Source organism: Nicotiana sylvestris, chromosome 2 (genome assembly GCF_000393655.2).
Source record: "Nicotiana sylvestris chromosome 2, ASM39365v2, whole genome shotgun sequence".
Classification (NCBI taxonomy): Eukaryota; Viridiplantae; Streptophyta; class Magnoliopsida; order Solanales; family Solanaceae; genus Nicotiana; species Nicotiana sylvestris.
The window spans coordinates 67,108,884-67,127,244 of record NC_091058.1 but is presented as its reverse complement, the minus strand read 5'-3'; the positions used below and the strand labels follow the sequence as shown (position 1 = coordinate 67,127,244).

Below are 18,361 nucleotides of genomic sequence, written 5' to 3'. Positions count from 1 at the left end.
CATATATAGCCGATAATTGAAACAAGATTTTCCCTGAAATTTAAATTGCTCTAGAACATTTAATCAACGTTCGCCATTTTATTTTTTAGTTTTTTGGTCTCCTATTACCTTAGTAACTTCTATACACAAATATAAAATGAATTTTGAAAAGAAAAGAAAAAAGGTACTTCTCTTTTATTTTACAGATAAGTTTTCCTCTCTCTCTCTCTCAGAGGGAGTACTTTACTGAAGGTATCTAAAATTTATTGATTTTTCCCACGTAAAACTAATTCTATTCAAGTGTAGGAATATATTTACAATAAATACGTATTACCAGCTGATGTAATAGGAAAACCATAGCACGAAAATTACTAATGTATAGTTTGGTCAGAAAAGCCTACTCTTTATAATAAGACTTTAAGGTCAAACATTCGCACCTTATCTTGTTAACCACTAGGTTAATTCTAACTTCATTCGTCGTAAAAAGTTAATTCACTAAATAGGTTTTTTGTTCTCTCTTTATTTTTTTTTCAAATTTCTCTTTTTCTTTTACAATATGGGGCAAAGTTTGGTTTTCTTGTGAATCATAATCTTATGCAGGCCGCTTATAATGCTTTAAATTAATACTGGTCAGTTAGAAAGTAGTCTGAAAGCAACCAAACGCAGTGGACCATCTCAGAAAACTTCAACAAGAAGTTGTTCTGTATAAATAAGTAAAAATAAGAAGAATTTACCCAAATAGTTGTCAACCCGATCACTTAAATTAAAGTTAGCCAGTGAAGGTATAATATATACACAATTTATGTATTATATGTGTTTAATTGTATATAATAAATGTATAATTTGGCTATATGAGTAAAAAAAGTAAACAATGAATATGACCGACTATTTGTACAGATCCCAATAAATAATGGATTTAAGTAATTATATACATTGACAATGTAATGAAAATATAATTGAATCTGTCACAATATGTTAATTAGCGTTTCTTTTAGCTATCAATCAATAATTTTATAAAATAGAGTTACCTATAATTATCTTTTGATTATTCTGATTGTATAAAAGTAATTTCATAAAAATCCTAAGTAATAATAATAGTCTTGTAATTCAAGATTTCAACATTTCCAATCAACAACTAATCAATAATACTTCGAAAAGAGCTTTACTTCAATATTCGTCAAAAATTCAAAACCAAAAAGTGATTTGCTTATTTAATTACTTGCTTAAGGTACAAACTTTCTTTGCCTCGTGAGTAAAATTTCCAATTCCTTTTTCTTTTCACCTAATTGCCAACCTTTGTAAGGATGCTTAAAGTGAGAAGTTGGTGACTGATTACTTTTCTTTTCTCTCATGCCAAAAGAAGAAGAAATATTCAACAAGGCAATCCTTTTACACCAAGTATATATGCAAACACCTGGAACAAATAAAAGAATAGTAACATCAAAAGAGAGCCTTTTCTCGGCTATTCTCACACTCTTTGTCTCTTTATTTTCATAATTTCATGTTCCCATTTTATTTGAAATCTAGCAACTTACTTGATTTTATTTGCTAAACCTTTCTTTTTCCATGCCCCATCTTCCTCACCCCAAATAAAATAAACTCCTTTTTTTGGTCTCTCTCCATCTAGCTCTAAATATATATAAATGGCTAGCTAGGATGTTTTTTCTTGGATTCATTCACATACTAGGTTCACTTACAAGGAAAGAGAAAAACATGGGAGAAAGAACATGGACTTCCTCCCTTTTGTCCTTGATTAAGGTTTTGGTTTGCCTTTCCTTAATATCCCATGTTCTTGGAGAGAAATCTGTTCATCTTCGAGAAGCTACAAGAAAACAACATGATCATCAAATGAGGAAAATGCAAGCTTTTAAAGCTTCATTTGTTCGTCGCGATTCGGTTTCTTCTCCTAATTCTGTTTCTCCATCTCCAACACCATATGCAGTAACTGTAAGTCCTTTTATTTTTGTTTGATCAATATTTTTTGTTTGTTTATATGATCAGTGCAATGCTGATTAAAAGAAAATTTGTATGTGTTTATGTATTATAGGTGACACCAAGTCCAAGAGTATATCACGTAACATCATATGGTGCAGACCCAACTGGGAAAATAGATAGCACAGAAGCAATATCACAAGCAATTTCGGATGCATTAGAAGGGCCAAGCGATGGTTTCTTGATGCAAGGAATTGCAAATCTTGGTGGTGCTCAAGTCAATCTTGAAGGTGGGAATTACTTGATCAGCCAACCTTTGCAATTTCCCGTTCTTGGCCGTGGCAATCTCATGGTACGTATGACTTCCAAATTCTATACATTGTTGGTGTATAATTTTTTTAAATACCTATCAAATTAAATCGAAATCATAACTTACAATTTAAAGTAAGTAATCTGTTATGGATGGTGAAATTACGCTGAAAGTGTACCTTTTTTTTTCCCACAATGATAGTACACATAAGTAGAAATTTTCTCTTAATGGGATGTCCGTGATAGAACCTGTGATAGAAAAAAAATAGTTCTAGTATGGTACGTATTGTCAAAACTTGACAGGTGGCGTAATATCGTTTGGAGGATCGTATGAAATTAATTGACCTATTTACACTTATTTCTGATTTGTCCAGTGCAGTTGGTTTGCTAGATATGACTTGATCGAAACTGACTGATCAGTCTTCCTTCTAGATTAATTAAAGCTGCATAGTTTACATATTTAATTTGTTGAACACTTGTGTTACATGTCTGCCGAAACTTTTAGATTTTTTTCTAGCTCTAGACTTGACCTTTTTCTAGTCTAATAAATCTCAGTTTCCAACACATATAACAAGGTATAAATGCCATTAATCTGTGGGCGTTTTCTCCTTTCATTTTATTCAGAGCTGATATTTAGCTTAGATGTTTTCATATCTGTAGCTTTAACCTTATGATAAACGAACCTCCAATCTCGACCATCATAGTAGAAAACTTATGGTTTAGTGTATTGGTGAGGGTCGAAAACTTATTTCCGCTATACTTTCCTTTTTTTCTCAATTCCTTATGTAATGGAATTGTTTACCTTTTTCGGGGTAGTGGTAAGGTCTGCGTACACTTTACTCTCTCCAGATCTCACTAGTGAGATTTTACTGGGTATGTTGTTGTCTTATGTAATGGAATTATTTTTGAAGAAGAATTCAGCCTAGTTTTTTTGAAAACCTTCGTGGTTTAATTTTAGATGCACTGAATTTAAAGTACTATAAAGTCCTCTACAGGTGTCGCTTCAAGCACATTTTTCACGAACCTTCCAGCTTTGGCCCTAGTAGTTTTAATAGCAGTAGATTTAGCTGTAAATTTTATTAAATCTGGTGCTTTTAGCTCATTAATTTTTTTTATGAGACTTCTAGACTGCATTCCTTCACTTTATATTTTACAATTTACATATTTGGATAGCTAAACTTGATTATTTTTAATGAAACAGATTCTTGGAGGTACACTAAAAGCTTCAGATAATTTCCCAACTGATGGATATCTCATCGATTTATCGACTTCTTCAGGCAATGCTCCCGAATATTTCTTTGAATTCATAACCCTAAGAGACCTATTACTGGATTCTAATTTCAGAGGAGGAGGAATCCAAGTAATAAACTCACTAAGAACAAGCATTGACAATTGTTATATTACTCATTTCACAACAAATGGTATTCTAGCCAAAGGTGGCCATGAAACTTATATTAGGAATTCATTCCTTGGACAACATATCACTGCTGGTGGTGATAAAGGAGAGAGGAATTTCTCCGGGACGGCAATTAATTTAATGGGAAATGACAATTCAGTCACGAATGTGGTGATTTTTTCAGCTGGAATAGGTATAATGGTATCAGGTCAAGCAAATTTGTTATCAGGTGTACATTGTTATAATAAAGCAACTGGATTTGGTGGCACTGGGATTTACTTAAAATTGGCAGGTTTAACCCAAACCAGGATAGTGGATTCCTATATGGATTTTACTGGGATTGTGGCTGAGGATCCTGTTCAACTCCATATTTCCAATACCTTTTTTCTTGGAGATGCTTTTATTACATTGAAGTCTATAAATGGTGTTGTGAATGGAGTTAACATTGTGGATAACATGTTTTCTGGATCAAATAAAGGGGTGGATATTGTTCAATTAGACCAATCTAATGGTCCTTTTACAACAATTGATCAAGTTGTGGTGGATAAAAATAATGTTAAAGGGATGAATCTAAAGGCTACAATTGGAAGTGGGGTTGTTCAAGGGAATGGTACTTCTTGGACTTTGGATCTTAATCCAATTCTTTTATTTCCTAACCTCATTAAAAATGTTCAATACACATTTTTCCCTAGTGGAAATTCTTTTGTTAATCATGCTTTGAGAAATGTATCAAATAATCAGGTTTTGGTTGAATCGGATGTGCAAGTTCCAGCAAGTGTTTTCGTGGTGGTTGATCAAGGGAAATGATGATATTCGAGATAACATGTATAGGATCTTCAGAAATTATCCCTAGTTGAATCAAGAAATTAATAATCTAGGGATGTTATATTATTAGTTTGATCTAGTCAGGGATCAAAAAAGATTAGATCTCTTGATTCATTTTTTCAAGAAATGTTATGTTTACTCGAATTTTTTTCGAAGGAAAATTCGAAAGCATAACTCAAAAAGGCTACAATTTCAAAGCAAAGAATAGCTTTTGTAGCATTCCCCTCCCCCCTCCCCCCACCCCCCAAAAAAAAACTCTAAAGTTCAATGCATGCATCACAGAATGTATTCTGATAGCATTGTCTTTGCCTTTGTTTTTATTACTTTATACAATTTATTTTATGCGTCTTAGTTCGTACCTCGTAGGTAGAGTGGACATGAAACTTAAGAATAGACAAAAAAAAAAAATTAACCTTATGATTTTAAACTAATATGTATAACCTTGTGATAATTCTTTTAATTCATAGACGAGCAAAATTACTACAAATGTGTTTTCTAATTGTTTATTGTTTTTCAAATTTAATAGGGAACAATGCTTTTTTTAACACTTATCAAAAGAGGCTTTCGTTGAAAAGATACATCCAGCTTTTAAATAAATGAATGGAAGCCTTTCCTTGACGTTAGAATAACTTTCTAAACTTTTAATAATTATGAGAACATCATGGCTATCTTCGTCTTACGATTTGAATGATCTGTCCATTTCCCCAAGGTCATTTTCTTTTATTTATCTCTATATAATCAAAAGTTAGGCTACTGATCAAGCATATATGTGACAATAATCCGTTTCAAACTAACTCGACGAATATATTAATTTTCATTTAATATACTTAATAAACATTGACATGCCTTTGCCGGTTTTACATCACATAATTTTGAATGTTTGTGTTTAATTTTACCCAATCAATGCCAAAAGCTTTGAGATGAGGGGTATTTAACCACTACAACTAGTTTTTAGGTGAATGTAGTTGGACATGAAGTCATCATATATCCATGTTATTATTGTAGTTGGTAAGGGTAATCAAATCTTGAACAAATGGAAGAAAATTACTAAAGTGCGACTCCGGCAAGAATGATTTCTAGAATTTCACTATATAAATAAACTTGAGCTTTCAAAAATAAAAAAGATCAAAAGTTCTGCATAAATTTCTTTTGTTTTTGTTTAATTTTATGGATATTTTTCTGTCCTATCACTATAAGAAAATAGACTTTTAACGAGGGAAAATTCAATCGTTAAAAGTTCAAATTCGGTCAATTAACGACCGGAAAAAAGCCGGTCGTCACCGGTCATTAAAAGCCTTGACGTTAAAGTTAACGACCGATTCTCAATCCGGTTATTATAGATTCTTTAACTACGACATAAATTTCGGTCGTTATATGTCCTTTATAACGACAAACTTTTCCCTTCGCTACTTAATCATCCTGTCGTTAAAAGTATTAACGACGAACAACTAAATCTACCAATGGAAGTGCTTTTAACGGCCAAAACTCCCTTTGTTAATTGTGTATTACTTCCGAACGATACTTTTAAAGGCCAATTTTTTCTTTGTTAATGTGAAATATATAATTAAATATACGCATAACCCAATGAATCTTCCCGGCATAACCCGATGAACCTTCCGGCATAACCCGATGAATCTTCCCGGCATAACCCGATGAATCTTTTCGGCATAACCCGATAAACCCTCCCGGCATAACCCGATGAATCCTCCCGGCATAACCCGATGAATCTTCCCGGCATAACCCGATGAATCTTTTCGGCATAACCCGATGAATCCTCCCGGCATAACCCGATGAACCTTCCCGGCATAACCCGATGAATTTCCCGGCATAACCCGATGAATCCTCCCGGCATAACCCGATGAATCCTCCCGGCATAACCCGATGAATCCTCCCGGCATAACCCGATGAATCTTTTCGGCATAACCCGATAAACCTTCCCGGCATGATCCGATGAATTCCCCCGGCATAACCCGATGAATCCCCTCGGCATAACCCGACGAATCTTTTCGGCATAACCCGAATCTCCCGGCATAACCCGATGAATCCTCCCAGCATGACTCGATGAATCTTTTCGGCATAACCCGAGAACTCTTTTCCATGCAATCAGCATTAGGGTTTTAAAACCCTAAACTGAATTTTCCTTTTTAGTCAGCATTAGGGTTTTAAACCCTAAACTGAACTTTTCCTTCCAGCCAGCATTAGGGTTTTAAATCCTAAACTGAGCTTTCCATGCAATCAGCATTAGGGTTTTAAACCCTAAACTGAATTCTTCTTTTGTTCGGCGTTAGGGTTTTAAACCCCAAACCGAACCTCTCCCCAGCTAGCCGGTGTTAGGGCTCCAACCCTGAACTGAGCATGCATATCCTCTTTCATCAATTTTATGAACTTCTTGGTGAATAATTAACGAAATTTTCCTAGTGAAACTGGGGCAGAAAATTTCGTTCGTTTGTTTGTTTTTCCCGCAGGTCTAACCTCGAGCCACACGAATCGAAATGACCCACGAGATGAGTCTCAACTCAAAATCAAAGAAGAAAAGAGGTGTCCCAAGATTCGGAGTAAAAGGAAGGCGGATTGACTCCAGCATTTAATTAAGGTCCTGAACCCTGCCAGTCGCGCCTCACTCAGTATCCCAGAGATTAAACAGATCACCACAACTCGCAAGCATCAAGATTCAGATCGGAGTCTGCAAGCAGAATCAGCTAAGACCCAAGATCAAGTCGTAAAAGAATCATAGATAGGAATCTTGTGACTAGCAGTTGACATACACACAAGTAGTTAGCTCAGTTTCCAATTTCCATTTGGTTGTAATAAAGCAGTCAGTGACGTAGCAGTGACAACAGCAACAGCAGTAGCAGCAAGCATTGCAATCCCATGGTAGTCCCAGCTACCAAAACTTCCCGAACTACATTGACCTGATTCCTGTTTAGCCCAGGATATGTAGGAAATCTTTGAAGCAAGATTCGGTCAGATCTTTCAAAAAAAAACATGCTTCATACGGAGTAGTCCATAGGCAAAAATCGCTCATACACGCTCACTTTATCTTTGCACGAAAACTCTTCGTGTTTCCGAACAAAGAGGGGCAGCTGTGAGCACGTGATTTTTGTTTTACGCGACAATCGCTCCAAAAGAATTAAAAATGTATGTGTCATGCGTAATTTAAACCATGACCCGTTTGTTAGATGGAAAATTACAAAAATACGCATTTTTTCTTTTGTCCTGATTTGTTGCCGTGTTTAATTTTGCCTACTTTTAACATTTTTATACGCGTGAAATAAATATGTTAAGTTTAATTAGTGGTGCTTAGTTTTATTTAATTAGTTTGTGTATTTAGGAAATTAGAAATAAAGAAAAAGAAGACAAAAAATTTGTTTTAAAATGAATTTGGGTTACAAAACATTTGAAAACTGAAGCCCAAATGAATGGCCCAATCCACCGGTCCACACAGCCCACTCCCCAGGCATCAAAACGACGTAGTTTAACGCCAAAACTACGTCGTTTCAATGCCAATCCATCCCAACCATCCAAACCAAGCCGATCCAACGGTCCGGATCTCTCACCCGTAACCCCATCTGCCCGACCCGTTACCCGAACCAACTCTGCCCCCAACACTTGAAACGACACCGTTTCCCTCGAGTGGAAGGATCCTGGCCTTTCATCATGCCTCATCCAACGGCTGAGGTCCATCCACTCACTCCATATATAAGCTGCCCCTCGTACCCCACCCCCTGTCCAAATACCCCTGTCCTTCATCATCCTCACAAGGACCCCGGAACCCTAGAGCCGCCCCTGCACTCTTCACCATGAAAACCGGCGGCATGAACGCCGGTGACCTCGCCATGAACACCATAGAACCCCCTCACCACCCTGAACATAGACCTGTTAACCGTTTGGTTCGAATCACCCCCCAGGTCCTCGAATCTTCATTTGAAGATTCGAGTCAAAACTCGATCTACACCAAACAACCCCAGCTTCATACCAGACACTCCCCGGACCCTCCTCGTGACCAAACCATACTTGGTTTGGTCCGAATCTAACCAGGGAAGCACGAATATTAGATCTGAGTTTTGAAACCACGAGGTCCCTCGTCACTGGTTCAAACCAGTTCAAACCAAAGAGGTTAAGGTCTGATGGACTTTAATCAAAGTGTTTCTCATTTGAGAAACACTTCGATTAAAGTCCGTTCAGCCTTAAGAAAGTTTTGTCCGAGTCCGAGTTTGAGGTTTTGATTTTTCAAGATTTAAGGTGAGTTTCTTTCTCTTCTTTATTTGTTTTGGCCCATTTGATTGTGTTAAAGTCTGTTCATGCTTTGATTTTATGTCTTTGAATTTTGTCAATTGTGCCCCGTCCATTTTTGCCTGAACTCCTGTTTGTTTGAATAAGTCTTTCCATTTGCTCTGATAATGTATATAAATGTTGTGCAAGTAGCTGATTTTCAAGTTTGGACTGACTAGTGACTCCTCGAGTGTATTTCTGCTTAGTCAGTATAATTCGAACCATGTATCGACACTGTTTAAATGTCTGATTTTTGGCTACGATTGTGTATGTTAATGCTAATATAGTCGAGTCGACATGTGTCGTCAATTAGTTTCAACTGTCTGAACAAAGTAAATCGATTTTCTTCTGATGAACATTTGCCTTGAGCCAATTAAGAACCAGTTTTTGCTTACTTATAGATTGTTTGAATTGATCAGTTAATGTAAAAAGGATTGTTTATGTTTAAATTCTGAATTGGAAGGCATGTGCACTCGTGCACAGCATGTGCATTGGTGCACCTCATGTGCCTTGTGCACAGCCTGTTTTTCTGCATAAGAAGGCTTTTAAGATTTAAACAATTTGACAGCATATGCTGTCAGATATATTCTACTGCCCATACTTGCTTTTAGATAATAAAATGGAAAAGTTGAATCTGCCAGGGAATGTGAATGGGGTTTAATACTTAATTAGCTAAAGTGGGACTGAAAATGGAAGGCACATGGGAGGGGCATGGTGATATTCTGAAAACAGGCTGTTAAAAGAGATAGTTCTGAGGCTTATAAAGGGGGACAGAATTAGAGAGGAGGGGATAGACACTGAACCTTGAGAGCCTACAGAGATAGAGAGAGACACTGAGAGGGAACACCTGAGAGTTCAAATTCCGAAAACAGAAACTGGAAAAGAATTCTTTTTGATAACCCAAATAGATTTCAAAACTGAGGATTGACATTTGAATTTGAAAAGAAAGGAGATAAGGAAAGGGATATCACAAAGATCAGAAATTGTCTTCTTCCTACTATTTGTTCGATTCTCAGTTTTGTTCAAACTGTCCAAATTAGTTCTGTCTTCTTTCAAGTGTTGGCTAAGTCTATTGTTTGGATTTGTATTGTTTGTTTCTTCTGGAATTGGATTGCCTAGATCTCTTATTCCGTACTACTGGAAATTTGTTTCATTCTGCCCTTCCTCCATTGGCTTTACTGGTCTTTTGCCCTGGGATTTTTTGTTCTATTGGAACCTACTGTTACTGCTGCTGTTTGGTATCGCTTCTATTGCTCAACTGACTGCCTTACTTTCTTCATTGTAAGCAATTTCCTCAGGTACACATTTCGAATCTGTCTGATGTTGCAATGAAAGTTGAATCGAAAGATCTGAAGGATGTTATAATCATCTGTTGCATTGCTTACAAATTTTTATATAAATGTTGTTAAGATATGCAGTTTCTGGGTCTGTTAGCCTAATGGAGACAGATTAGTAAGGTTGTATTTAATTAAAGTTTATGCCAATTGGAAACTGTGACATTTTATTCGTTTAGGAGTACACAAGATGTAAATACAATCCGTGAAATATGCAGAGCCATTTAATACAATTGCTAATTCAAACTCGCTCTTTCAGCATGTTTCGAATATGTAAGGACAAATAATTGTTTAGATCTAGCTAAAGACAATACAGTTTCAAACTCTTGAGTTTCAGTTTTTCATGAAGCAGTTTATAGGATGAGTTTCAAATATCATTAGTCGCATTTTTCTAATAAGTAGTTTTAATTAATCTTGCCTAAATAAGTTAGGGTTAGGGAGCTCTTGCAGCAGTCGTAGCATTTCATCAATCTTGTATATAATTCTTCTATCAAGTTAAAAGCATGTTTCATGAGGTACAACGTCTCTTCATTCTGTAAATAATTAATCAGACGATTAACTAAAATCTTAATTTGGCCAAAGCATATAATTGAATTAGCATGCATCTTTTCTTCTATTTTAGAGACAAACACATTAGAAATGTAGTCTCTTTAGGATATCCTTTTCTAAAATAGAGATGAGCCTCGCCAAATAAAAATGCAAAATTGCGGGGCCCTCAATAAATAACCATGATAATTATTTAGAATTCAGGATAGGCCATTTAATAAATTTCATGGCCTTCTACAAAATAATAACGCGTTAGACTCCGTAGGCGCGGCTTAATTAAATCATATTCTTAAATTCGGGTGCACATTGACGTGACCCAAATCCGAATCTCAACGAAGTCCGAATGTGTCGACGATCACGGGTGCATTGATTGTGACGTGGTTCGACATGCATTTTCACGACGTTGCAATTCTATAAAAATAAATGATAATAATAAAAGCGGTATAAATCTAATAAGAAGCATATAAATCACAACATGTATTTAAATCAGTTATTTAGCCATTATAACAATTTAAGCGACCGTGCTAGAACCACGGGATTCGAGGGTGCCTAACACCTTCCCTCGGGTCAACAGAATTCCTTACTTAGAATTTCTGGTTCGCAGACTTCATTCGGAAAAGTCGAAAATTTCCTCGATTTGGGATTCAAGATAAACCGGTGACTTGGGACACCAAAAATCAAACCTTTCCCAAGTGGCGACTCTGAATTAAATAAATAATCCCATTTCGAATATTGTCACTTAAATTGGAAAAACTCCCCTCGCGCATTTAACCCTTCGGGGCGGGGGCGCGCAAAAAGGAGGTGTGACAGCTCTGGCGACTCCGCTGGGGATTAACCCAGAACCACTGGTTCAGGGTTCAAGAATTCGAGCTTAGAATAATTGTTATATTTGGCTTTATTATCTGATCTTTATTACATGTTTTTGCATAATGTGCTAAATGTTGTCTTTTACCGCTTTGATATTATCTGAACTGTATATAAACTGTGCTGAAACTCTTCTCTTCTTACCTCCGGGGAGAAGCTCGCTGGTCGAGACTCCCTATTCTGTTAGTGTCAATACCTGAAATAAGAAAGAGGTCGGACAAGTTACAAAGCCGGACGATCTCGCGGGTCCTCGGTACGTAGCCCCCTCCTCGGCTCGAGTTGTCCGCTCGGGTACACAGTCTAGAACGTATACCCAGGTTATAAACCCAGTATAACAAAACCGCTGCTGGAGAATTAGACCCAGAACCACTGGTTCAGGGTTCAATAATTCGAGCTTAGAATAATTGTTGTATTTGGCCTCACTATCTGATATATATTACATGTTTTGACATAACATACTAAATGTTGTCTTTTACCGCTTTGATATTATCTGAACTGCATATAAACTGTGCCGAACCCTTCTCTCTTCACCTCCGGGGAGAAGCTCGCTGGTCGAGACTCCTTATTCTGTTAGTGTCGATACCTGGAATAAGAAAGAGGACGGATAAGTTACGAAGCCGGACGGCCTTTTGGTTCCCGGTAAGTTGCCCCTCCTCGACTCGAGTTGTCCGCTCGGGTACACAGTCTAGAACAAATACCAAGGTTTAAACCTAGTATAACTCGACTTCATGCCGGATCCCTAGTAGGAACGCTTATTTGCATCATGTTGCATTTGACTTAGGGGGCTCAACACAGGGGTTGGGTCCGTCTAGGACAAGCAACCAGAAATGAAAAGGCCACCCTGCTGCATCTCTTACGCCGACCTATGCATGTTCCCTCGTGTGCACTTGCCAGCAGGTTTCAAGACCCCAAAGTTCGAGAAATACGATGGGCATGGTGACCCCATTGCACATCTTAAAAAATACTGCAATCAATTACGGGGAGCTGGCGGAAAAGAAGAACTGCTGATGGCATATTTTGGAGAAAGTTTGGTGGGAGTCGCTTCGGAATGGTATATGGACCAGGACATATCTCGCTGGCATATATGGGATGATCTTGCCAGAGACTTCGTAGGGCAGTTTCAATATAATATCGACATCGCGCCAGACAGAAATGCTTTGTCAAATTTAAAGAAGAAACCCTCGGAAAGTTTTAGAGAATACGCCATCAAATGGCGTGAGCAAGCGTCAAGGGTAAAACCTTCCATGGACGAGATAGAGATGGTCACTACTTTTCTCCAGGCTCAAGAGTCCGACTATTTCCAAAACATGATGTCAGCAATGGGAAAGCCTTTCGCAGAAGCGATTAAGATTGGAGAGATGGTGGAGAACGGTCTGAAAACGGGAAGAATTTTGAGTCAGGCAGCCATAAGGGCAACCTCCCAAGCCGTCCAAAGCGGGTCTGGAGGAATGGCAAGAGGGAAGAAAAAAGAGGAAACGTCCATGACAGTGGCAGAGGTGGGAGAATATCATAATCCCGGGCTTTGTTCTTCGGAAAGAACCTCGCAACAGTATTTCCCCCACCAAAATGCGACCTACGCTCCTCAGCCCTACATGGTCATGAGCACCCAGCCTTATATACAGCGGACACAACCAGTCAATCGGGGGCAGGCCCCACATCCTATGAATCAGCCTCCTCACCGAAACCACTACAATCCTCGACCTCCTCAAAATAATTTCCGTCCTCGGGAACCACCCAAGAGACCCAACTACACACCAATCGGCGAACCCTATTCCACCATATTCCCTAAGCTTGTCCAAATGAATTTGTTGCAGCCCATACCACCGAACGGGCAGAACCCGGGATCACCATCATATCGGCGGGGTGTCAGATGTGCGTACCATTCAGGGGTAGAAGGGCACGACACCAATGACTGTTGGACATTGAAACAAGCTGTAGAGAATCTGTTAGACCAGGGGAAGATTGTGTTGAGAGACGAGGATATCCCAAATGTGACCAATAATCCGCTGCCCGCCCACAACAATGGGCCGATAGTTGGGATGATTTGTGAAGACGAGGAAGTTGATCTGGCACTTAAAGCCATAATTGTTGTTGCTGACACAGGAAAAGGACCGAGGGTAACTCCGGAGCAAGAAAAAGGAATAAGTGATGTATTCAAGCAGGCCTCCATGGTATGGGGGACGATCAAACAACCTCGGCCGAACGAGCCAGTGTTTGTCGGACGCATACCACAGGAACCAAAATACAACAAAGAGGGAGATGATGAGGTGTCCCCGCTCGACGAGAGCGAGGAAATATGTGAAGCAACAAGGGAAAAGCTATGCGAAATACACATGGTCCAGCCAGGAGAGGGCACTAGCACCGTTGAAGTATCGTACATGGGACCAAGCACCTAGTTTCAAAACTAGAAGGCTACGCCATTCTTAATCAAACGGAAGTCCTAATGAACCTGCCTTGCCACCTTCTCTGCATTACGAATTACCCCAGAGGGTGACTCAGATGTTTTCTTCATTTTTCGTGTTTTTAATTTCTTGAATGTCAACCTTTTCTTTATCTTCCCCAAAATGCCAAGAAATGAAATCATGCTTGATTACTCACTTTCTTCTTCTATGTTTTCTTTTGTGTTCTCTTCAATTCTGATGAATGCAGCTTTAAATAACATGACATGTTTGCGGACTTCATGGCCGGATCACGAGAACTCCGATCAGATTTCAAATAATGAGTCAAAATTTGAGATATAAAGAATTTGAAAAGTAGGAACAACTAAAGAAAAGTGGTTCATGGTTTGGAAAATGTCCGTCACAAAAGCAGAGTTTGAGAGCAGTAAAAGGATTTAGACCCGTACAGAATGATAACCTTAATAATTGCGGTTTGTCACGAGCAATTGTACCAAGAAATAAGGGTCCATACGTCATCAAAAATGTTACCAAATGGAGCATTTGTATCTGGGCGACGTCGGAAGAAACGACGTCAGCCTTGCTTGGAAAGCAGGTGCAGTGATATGTCTAAATCACTCTAGCGATATCTTTGCACAGTTTGAGATGACGAAGGCTTTCATTCTCGCTACTCAAACACTATCAACCCTTTGCAAACCCATTTGAGCTGGTTACTCTTCTTTGATTACCCTCTTTGAAACCTGAAAAATATTATTGAAAAAAAAAATTGAAAAAAAAAGAGAGAAGGAAGAAGAAAGAATTGGAAAAATGAGGAAATGATAAAAAAAAAAGAGAGAATTTATGAACTACGTTTGACTTGATTCCGAAAGGATACGTAGGCAACCTCTCCTTGGGGTTCAGTCACACTAACAATAAAATTCAGGAATTCCCCCCGAAAGTAAAACTGGGGCAGAAGTTATAACGATTCAGCAATAATCCCACCCAAAAGGTTCCAAAGTTGTAGTTCAATCCAAATTCTTTTCACCCCAAACCTTTTTCAAGTCCTTCTGATCAATCAACGAAGTATTCCAAAATAGGAAGACGGAATTATTTGGGTCCGATACAACAAATGAGGAGAATGAAGATAAGAAAGTCTTGTCGGTGAAAACCTTTGGGCACCGTGAGGCGACGCGAGAAGGGAAATCGAAAATGAGAGAGCTTGTTTAGTAAAAACTCGCAAAGAGTACTAGCAGGCAACAGTAAGAAGAGAAATGAGAGAGGTCGACTAACGAAAACCCGCAAAAGGCGTTGTCGGCCAAAAAGATGATTCCACCTCAGAAAGTCCTGGCAAGGTTCCCAGGTTTTGAAAAATATAGGTCTGTTTTGATTCATGATGAAATGCAAGTTCTCGGAGGTCGGGCATCCAGTCCAAAAGGCATGTCATGTCAGTTTGAAACTGGCATACACTCCAGATAAGTCCTTCTTTTTTCCCCGAAAGGGGCTTTTCTCTTTAAACTCATATGTTCTCCTTTACATAGTTTTCTTTGATCTAACTCTTAATTCCATAATGACCGCAAATAAAGGTGGCAGGACCGGTTTTACAAGGCTCCGTTTGGCAAAAGTCAAATAAATGTACGACCTCAGTGGCGCGTCAGTCCCACCCCGACTGGCCACGGTAATTGATTTGCTTCAAAAACCGACAAATCCCTACAGGGTATCCCTTGTTACAAATCCCCACGAAGTCTCCCCCTAGTACAATTCCCCAAAAAGGTCCACCCCAGCACATCCCCCGCAAGTCTGCTACAATCAAAAATCAAAAAAAAAAAAATCCTCACAGAGTTCGCATTGGGCAAATACCCACGGAGATTCCCTTGTACAAATCCCCACAGAGTCTCCCTAATGAAATCCCCACCGAAAATCCCCAAGCGGAACGGGACGGGAAAACCAAAACCTTATAAGGCAAATCATCACAAATCTGGGAACGCAAGTCTGAGTAGTCCAAAGGGTTTCACATCAATGGCAGAGTTGGTCAACAAGAATCAGGCTAAGACAAAGCAATTGGAACGATCAAGGCCCCCAAAACCAACCGCCATTTCCAAACTGACAATGTTTTCTTTGTGTAGGAAATTAAGACAGGTACGACCCAAATCAGCCATGCATGAAGCTGGTGTAGCCCAAAGAAATGGAGCACACAAGCATTTAAACAGCCTTGCAGCGGGAAAACGACCAATGGTAAGTTTCCCCATAATTCTTTCGTGCATTTCTGATAAATAAAAATAGAGAAAGGGGAGAACCAAAGGAAATAAAGAAGACAAGGAATAAACATCTCAAAAGAAAAACAAATCATGGTAGCATAGGACCTCGTTCCTCAACTATCCCGGTATAAACCCCGGATCTCCCTGGCATAACCCAAGGAGCCCTTTTTATCCAAATTCCCGGCATAACCCGATGAATCTTTTCGGCATAACCCGATGAATCTTTTCGGCATAACCCGATAAATTTTTCGGCATAACCCGATAAATTTCCCGGCATAACCCGATGAATCCTTCCGGCATAACCCGATAAATCTTTCCGGCATAACCCGATGAATCCTTCCGGCATAACCCGAAGAATCTTCCCGGCATAACCCGATGAACCTTCCGGCATAACCCGATGAATCTTCCCGGCATAACCCGATGAATCTTTTCGGCATAACCCGATAAACCCTCCCGAAATAACCCGATGAATCCTCCCGGCATAACCCGATGAATCTTCCCGGCATAACCCGATGAATCTTTTCGGCATAACCCGATGAATCCTCCCGGCATAACCCGATGAACCTTCCCGGCATAACCCGATGAATTTCCCGGCATAACCCGATGAATCCTCCCGGCATAACCCGATGAATCCTCCCGGCATAACCCGATGAATCCTTCCGGCATAACCCGATAAATCTTTCCGGCATAACCCGATGAATCCTTCCGGCATAACCCGATGAATCTTCCCGGCATAACCCGATGAACCTTCCGGCATAACCCGATGAATCTTCCCGGCATAACCCGATGAATCCTTTCGGCATAACCCGATAAACCCTCCTGGCATAACCCGATGAATCCTCCCGGCATAACCCGATGAATCTTCCCGGCATAACCTGATGAATCTTTTCGGCATAACCCGATGAATCCTCCCGGCATAACCCGATGAACCTTCCCGGCATAACCCGATGAATTTCCTGGCATAACCCGATGAATCCTCCCGGCATAACCCGATGAATCCTCCCGGCATAACCCGATGAATCCTTCCGGCATAACCCGATAAATCTTTCCGGCATAACCCGATGAATCCTTCCGGCATAACCCGATGAATCTTCCCGGCATAACCCGATGAACCTTCCGGCATAACCCGATGAATCTTTTCGGCATAACCCGATGAATCTTTTCGGCATAACCCGATAAACCCTCCCGGCATAACCCGATGAATCCTCCCGGCATAACCCGATGAATCTTCCCGGCATAACCCGATGAACCTTCCGGCATAACCCGATGAATCTTCCCGGCATAACCCGATGAATCTTTTCGGCATAACCCGATAAACCCTCCCGGCATAACCCGATGAATCCTCCCGGCATAACCCGATGAATCTTCCCGGCATAACCCGATGAATCTTTTCGGCATAACCCGATGAATCCTCCCGGCATAACCCGATGAACCTTCCCGGCATAACCCGATGAATTTCCCGGCATAACCCGATGAATCCTCCCGGCATAACCCGATGAATCCTCCCGGCATAACCCGATGAATCCTCCCGGCATAACCCGAATGAATCCTCCCGGCATAACCCGATGAATCCTCCCGGCATAACCCGATGAATCCTCCCGGCATAACCCGATGAATCTTCCCGGCATAACCCGATGAATCTTTTCGGCATAACCCGATAAACCTTCCCGGCATGATCCGATGAATTCCCCCGGCATAACCCGATGAATCTCCTCGGCATAACCCGACGAATCTTTTCGGCATAACCCGAATCTCCCGGCATAACCCGATGAATCCTCCCAGCATGACTCGATGAATCTTTTCGGCATAACCCGAGAACTCTTTTCCATGCAATCAGCATTAGGGTTTTAAAACCCTAAACTGAATTTTCCTTTTTAGTCAGCATTAGGGTTTTAAACCCTAAACTGAACTTTTCCTTCCAGCCAGCATTAGGGTTTTAAATCGTAAACTGAGCTTTCCATGCAATCAGCATTAGGGTTTTAAACCCTAAACTGAATTCTTCTTTTGTTCGGCGTTAGGGTTTTAAACCCCAAACCGAACCTCTCCCCAGCTAGCCGGTGTTAGGGCTCCAACCCTGAACTGAGCATGCATATCCTCTTTCATCAATTTTATGAACTTCTTGGTGAATAATTAACGAAATTTTCCTAGTGAAACTGGGGCAGAAAATTTCGTTCGTTTGTTTGTTTTTCCCGCAGGTCTAACCTCGAGCCACACGAATCGAAATGACCCACGAGATGAGTCTCAACTCAAAATCAAAGAAGAAAAGAGGTGTCC

General features: G+C 39.8%; 1 protein-coding gene across 1 annotated transcript; it reads left to right on the top strand.

Moving 5' to 3' along the window:
• The first annotated feature begins 1,412 nt into the window (after positions 1–1,412).
• Positions 1,413–4,643, top strand: LOC104213275 (polygalacturonase QRT3). The gene is made up of 3 exons (XM_009762744.2): positions 1,413–1,926; positions 2,027–2,263; positions 3,422–4,643. Exons 1-3 carry the CDS (start codon positions 1,636–1,638, stop codon positions 4,421–4,423), a joined length of 1,530 nt encoding a protein of 509 aa, XP_009761046.1. The 5' UTR covers positions 1,413–1,635; the 3' UTR covers positions 4,424–4,643.
• The last annotated feature ends 13,718 nt before the right edge of the window (positions 4,644–18,361 follow it).